Below are 6,690 nucleotides of genomic sequence, written 5' to 3'. Positions count from 1 at the left end.
TTCTCGTACGTTACAAAAGGCTGCATCTGGCGCTCCTCAAAAAAGCTTTTCAGGAATCCACGTGCAAGTCGTGCAAGAGGAATGGCTGCTTACCAAGTTACTCCGATTGCAAGATAAAGATCCAGAAACGTAAAAGTTAAAAACGTCAAAAATTAATCCCCTTCAAGAAAAACAAAGACTTGCCTTGACTTCACGATGTTTTTATTTTAAACGTCCACAAGTGTTTGTTCTGTGCATGAACATCGATCATGATGGTTATGTGTGACATTTGGACAACTTATTTTTTTTGTTGCTGTCATACATCTCCGGGGGGCCATCGGGGTACTCACGACCGCTCATGAATATTTGATGATAATTTACCGCCGCACAGGTCAGGTGGCTACTCCATGGTGCAAGGTGCAGCTGAAGCAGCGTTTCACCAGAACAGCAGTTCGCGGTTTGACCGTTCGTGTCATTTTGACCCTCGGTGTCATCGCACAGCTCCTTAAATGGTACTGAGGGAACTTTATTTTCTGCAAGTCGATGCCGGTAAATGTGACAGCCAGCTTTCTGCCTTCTCTATGAGACAGGATTCTGACTTGCGTACGGTAATCAAATCCAGAGCAGATCACTCAAAGACCATTGGATTACCTCTCAGCTATCCCATCATACCTGTGGCTCATCTGTGAACAGCTTGGAACAACAATCGTCGAAAAGAGATTCGTTCGAAATAAATTATTTCCATTTTTAACGTAACTTTGAGACATCAATGAATTGTTGAAATTTCGCCAAAAATATGTTGGTTATTCACAATTTCCAGCTGCAAAAATGAATGGCCGTGTTTGTTTTGAAGCAAAGTTCAGAGGTTTTAATAAATGCGTTGATATCTTTTTTGTTGACAGCATGATGCAGCCGTAGAAGTCATCAGGAATATGTCTGAATCGACAACCTCGCTTCCTTGCTACGACGAGATGCAGAACTCCATTGAAAACTCGAACTACGCGATGCAGGAGCAACGCGGCAAGGTGGAAAACGGTCTCAACTCTGGACCACCGGCTGTACCACCTTCTGAGGTGAGCCCTCCTTCGGAGCCAGGAGGGCCTCGGCAACCTATCAAGAAGAACCGAGTCAGCATGCACTTGTCAGCATTATACGCGTTTAACTTTGTGGCGTTTGGAAGTGCGCTCAAGTTTGCTCAGATTTTTGATGGCAAGAGCACAGTCAGCCATAAGGAGGTGAATCTGTTCTTGACCATTATCATGGCGATCTCTATGGTCTGGATGATTGTCTTCAGCACGTGCATTGCACGCAATCACTGGTATACAACACCAAAAGATCATCATGCTGGAGCTCTCTGGCTGAAAGGTTGGTTTTTGTGCAAACTAAGGATGAGTTGCAAGGAAAGAAACATGGAGTAAATGAGGGAGATGTAAGTGCAGTTAATATTGAGGGATAACCTGAGAACTTAACATATTATGTGACAAACATGGTTCCCTGTACAGTCTTTGCTGTGAAGTAAAATTCTGTGGTCTTGTAATCAAGGGAGTGCTGAACCTTGACCTTCATATTGAGATAATTTTAGTAAGTATTCACTATTCATATTGTCAACTATTATATGTAGATTTGGGACTTTTTCAACCATCATCAGCAGGAGAGTAAGAGTGTAACAAAGTATGACATCATTCATTATATATATATATATATATATATATATATATATATATATATATATATATATGTATATACAAGACCCACCCACATCTCTCACCTGTGATTGGAGGGAATAGCCAATCAGCTCTCACCTCATCGACTACACCCAGGTGGCTAGGATTATTGTTGGCTAGTTTAGCACTTACCTTGTGTAAGTAAGTTGCTTTATGCAACTACTTTGGCTAGAGGAGCATGGGAGGGTTCAATCATATGTACATATATATATATATATATATATATATATATATATATATATATATATATATATATATATATATATATACACATATACTGTAGCCCCTTATTTAATAGGAAAGAGCAGATTTGAGACCTCACAACAGATGGTATTAGACCAAGAGGCCACCAACGTATCTCTATCAAGAAGGCATTGCAAGGCATCTCTTTCGTAGTCTTGCCAGAAGCTATTAATGATACTCTGAGCTTGACTTCACAATGCTTTGTTCGGATGTAAGAATCCCGTCTCAAAGTGGAAAGCCACAGTTTGTGACACAGCATATACATAATCCTTGTACACTGCAACGAGGGAATGTGACATATAAATATTTTGGCTTAACCGGAATTAGTGAACCTGATATCTGCCTTTGAAGGCCAATTTCGACATACAAGTTGCAAGGTTAAGGTTAACAGCCTGAGCTATAGGCCTTGAGTTATCATAATTGCAGAAAATAGCTCATGATGTTGCAGCTTCTTCATGTGGTGCAGAAAATAAATTAAAAAAAAAGGAAAGAAAGCCCAGATCAAAACTGGTCTCAAGAAAGCATTTCGTGGAGCGCATACCTCCGCAAGGCTGAACAGTTTATGTCTTGTATCCCATTGATAGGCCGGATCTGGATCTTCACCAAAATCTAATCAATTCATCCTTGCCACACACCCAACCTGTCCACCAAGTTTCATCTGAGTCCGTTCATAACTTTTCGAGATATCCTGCCGACAGAGACACAGGCACACACACAAACAGACAGGCAGACAAATAGGGGTGAAAACACAACCTCTCCCCACCTTCGGTGGCAGAGGTCATGTGAGCTTCCTTGCAAGGATCTTCAATTCAAAGGAGGCCATTAGACTCATCAAGCCTGCTGAATGGTTGCCAACCTGTGGTTGTTTGTCTGTGCTTTATTCTTTTTAAATGCTGGGCACCATTTTATATAGTCTTTGGTATGACTCGGCCAGGGTTTGAACCGCCACCCCAGCAAAATCAGAGCATTTGTACACTAACCATTTAGGTATCAAGTCTGGCTAAATGCACTTTTTTAAATGTAAAAATGTGCAAACAAAGTGTAAAGGCCACGGAGGAACTTGGCAAACAGGACTACATGTCAAGAAGTGACACATTTACCTATGTTCAGCTAAAACCTGCCTGTGGCTGTTCGAAGTTGGGAGCATGTATCACATCAATTCAATCACCTGACAAACTCGTGCTTCTTATTCTACTATGGCCACAATGATTCACACGTTGTTGTGCAGTTAGCCAGGGGAAGCTTGGCTCAAGTCTTTCACTGTTTCAAAAAGATAGTCAGGTCTGACGTTCGACGAAGGTTATGGCAGGAATTTGGAATTTGTTCATGGTGCTGGCGATAGCTCGCCTACTCTTTGCAAACGACGCCATGGGATCTCTAACATTCACCAACTAATGTCAGCATAGGGAACATCCATTCTACCGTCTATCCGAGGAATGGCTCACACATTGATGAATCTCTCTGCCTGTGAAACACCGGGATGACAGTTTGTAGTGGGTTGGGATTTGTACTCGGGCTCGACCGCTTACAGGTGAGTGTGAGTACCTGACGGCCATTCTGCCAGCCCACCTTATTCATCAACACTGATAAAGTTTTATTGTCTGTGGTTTGTTTTTATTTACTATTGTTTTTTTTTGGAAGCCTTATTTTGTTTGAGTAATTTCTGCAGAAAGCAGGCAGCACCTGATGAACTTGTGGAACAGAGGGAAGAGCAAGTGCAGACTTTGAAACCCTGATTGCCAATTTCCACCAGGATTGGTTCAGAGGTTTTGCTACTTCTCAGGAGTAAATTACAAATTTTCCAGAAGGCGGACTGTAGGATTTAAATGGGGTCAGTGAGGGATGTGGACCTGAATTTTTGAAGCAAATGTAGGAATGTGGTGCTCTGCTTTGTGATGAGCAAGCAGGACCCAACATCAGTCATGTCTGCTCTTGGAATACGCTGCTCGATCTTTTTCCTAATCCACTGCATGGTGGAAACAGATCAGGAAGTTGAAGAATGTCAGGTGCGACTGATGTTGGATGCTTTTTTGCCAATGGATACACACGTTGTAATTGTGTGAATGATTTGGAGAGATTTTGGTTCGAAATTAGCTGATGAGAGTAAAAGCCAAATGAGGGACTGCTGAGCAACAATGAGTTCATAACCAAGACCGACATGTGCTAATAACGCAATAGCTTCCTGTTAACCCGTTGGATCACCAGAATGAACGCGTCTAACTTTCATCGACATTGTCAACCATTGAAGGTAATTATCGCGGGTGCTGCACTTTAGCTTGTGAAGATCTTCATTATTTTCATGTTTTGAATCTGTTCTGCCATTTTAAGTACTCTTTTAGATGAATATGAAGAATAATTTTGAGTGTCTTTGCTACATGACCTTTGTCTTTTTGAGTGTCTTTGCTACATCAAACGAACCGATTGACCTCTGCTCGGATATCGAGAGCATGAGGCAGATAAATCAGTTTGTCATCAACACCTGGTGTAACATTGGATAATTTGCCCACACCTACCTGGTAATTCAACATTCATACCATTTACTGTTATACATCTCATTGTCCATTGCTTTGCACCGTCCTTGCGTGTATTTATGACGAGTTGAGAGGTCACCTGGTTTGACTTATCTTTTTACATTTTTTAATCACTATTTATGGTTATCTTCTTTAAGTGTGCATTCAGATCAGGAAATGGCTCTCACTAATTTTGTTGTCCTGCTTTCTTTACTGAATGCCATCAAATGCACAAACAACCAGCTTATGTAATTGCATTTTAGGCTTGTCCTTGCACGTAATGTGACAGTTGACAAAGCGTTCTGAACAAGACACCAGGCCAAGACTTCCTGTAAAATGATTACGGTGCAGACTTACGCAGATGAGCAAATGTGTTTCATGAGCCGGAGATATCACCAAAAAACAAACTTCAACGCATCACATTCTGTAGCCTTGTCCCTACCTGTAGGCCACTTACCCACCCCCTCCCGTGGCAAGCAGAACAGTGAATGCCGAAAAATCATTTTCGATAACACTTTAACCAGAGTAATACAGGGTGTCCATAAAGTCTCTTTACAATTTAAAAAAATTATTACAAAAGCAAATGAATAGACAAACCTGTGGAAATTATTACAAAATGAGGAGTAGATATTGAAGTTTTTTTTTCCTCATATAATACACTTCTATATGGGCACCATTAGTTGCACGAAGCACAACAAGACTGTAATCGATTTCCTGCCATGTTCGCTGTAGTGGCAATGGCCTGCCACCATCAATGGTGGCAATGGCCTCAGTGATCCTGAGGTCGTTGATGGGTCGTTGATGCTTCAGGTCGTTGATGTCCCGTATCTTTGTTCGATACACGATATCTTTAACATAACCCCATAGAAAGAGAACTTTGATAATCACTGAGTACATTGAACAAATCTGATAAAAACATCCCATCAATTGTCTTTGTAATAAATTTTTTAAATTGTAAAGAGACTTTATGGACACCCTGTAAATCATGTCACCATTCATACTGTTTCACACTGATGAAAGTTTGGAAACAATTTAATGCGGTGATGAAGTCCTTCTATACTAGCAGGTGGTTTCATCATGAAAGCTCACCGCATGTTGTAATCACCTGACTCTTTTATTTTTTGGAAATACCTGGATTTCATGTGCTTTCCTGAAAGGACACATTGCATAATACGAATGCTTGAACAATGTTGCACAACTTCCTCCTTTCCCTTGTTAATACACTGACACCGAGGAATAACTTGCGACATTATTATGCCATTACACACCCATCTTGCCTTCTTTAATGCAACAACACATGCTGTCAACATTCACTTTGTCACGACATTCCTGGGACCTCAATCGTATTTGGTCTTTCGAGGAGTTAAAAGTGCTTTTGATGACACAATCTCGAAATCTTGGAAAATGTTACTGTAACCAGGAATGAACATATCCTTTGAGGACTTGTGCAGAAATATTGAAATCGATACCATCATTAATTCAGGCTTTCACCTAGGCCTGGAGAGGGCCGGCATGCTATCTCCGCTTAGCAACAATCGAATTTCTACTTCAGGAATTTCTTTTAATTTTCTTTCATTTGGACCAAGTTAACCGACGATGACACTCTACTCATCAACAGTGAGATATTGATACAAAGAGCTTGTTGATCTTTAACTTCTGAAACCATTAGGAATGAAAGTGCGATGAAGGGTGGATTTGTGGATCGCATATTTTATTAGGTGGTCATTGTCACATGAAAAACATGAATGTGAAAAAATTAAACCCCCACACTCTCTCTGTATCCTTCCTCTAAGTTCCAAACACACCCTTTATTCCTTACTCAAACTTCTATCTCCAAATCCTCAACCCTGTTCCTTTCTCTCCGAACTCACACGTCTCCCAAGGCTTCTTGTTTTTTTTTTTTTAATTTTTTTTTTTTTTTAAACTCCCCACCCCTCCCCACAACCTTACACAAGCAACATGCTTCTTGGCAATACCTGGATTTCATGAAACAAGCCAGATTTTGCTTGACAACCCCATCTCCTTTTTTGTTCATCTGCAAGACAGGGCTGTGGGGTAGCATCATTGGCTGAGAGCATGGTTTTGCTGCTGATGCAATGCCCTCTGCTGGTCAGAGCAGGAATTTGGAATTTGTTCATGGTGCCGGTGATAGCTCGCCAACTCTAGGCGAAGGACACCGTAGGATCTTCAAGGTCTAGCAACTAATGAGAGCAGACGAGACCCCCAGTTTATCG

The 6,690-nt window shown here is 41.1% G+C and overlaps 1 protein-coding gene across 3 annotated transcripts in view; it reads left to right on the top strand.

Moving 5' to 3' along the window:
- LOC147014973 (proton channel OTOP2-like) overlaps positions 1-6,690 on the top strand; it is an 89,163-nt gene that overhangs the window by 1,032 nt on the left and 81,441 nt on the right. For all 3 annotated transcript variants that reach the window (XR_015050170.1, XM_085849235.1, XM_085849236.1), the window contains exon 2: positions 882-1,344. Coding sequence is in view for 2 of the 3 variants with exons in the window: in XM_085849235.1 (XP_085705361.1) it covers positions 882-1,344 (463 nt within the window). In the remaining variant the exon portion in view is untranslated. The remainder of the gene's footprint in view (positions 1-881; positions 1,345-6,690) is intronic.

Source organism: Eptatretus burgeri, chromosome 12 (genome assembly GCF_056783735.1).
Source record: "Eptatretus burgeri isolate ZD-2024b chromosome 12, Ebu_testis_v1, whole genome shotgun sequence".
In the NCBI taxonomy this organism is placed as follows: domain Eukaryota; kingdom Metazoa; phylum Chordata; class Myxini; order Myxiniformes; family Myxinidae; genus Eptatretus; species Eptatretus burgeri.
This window is presented reverse-complemented; position numbering and strand designations above follow the sequence as displayed.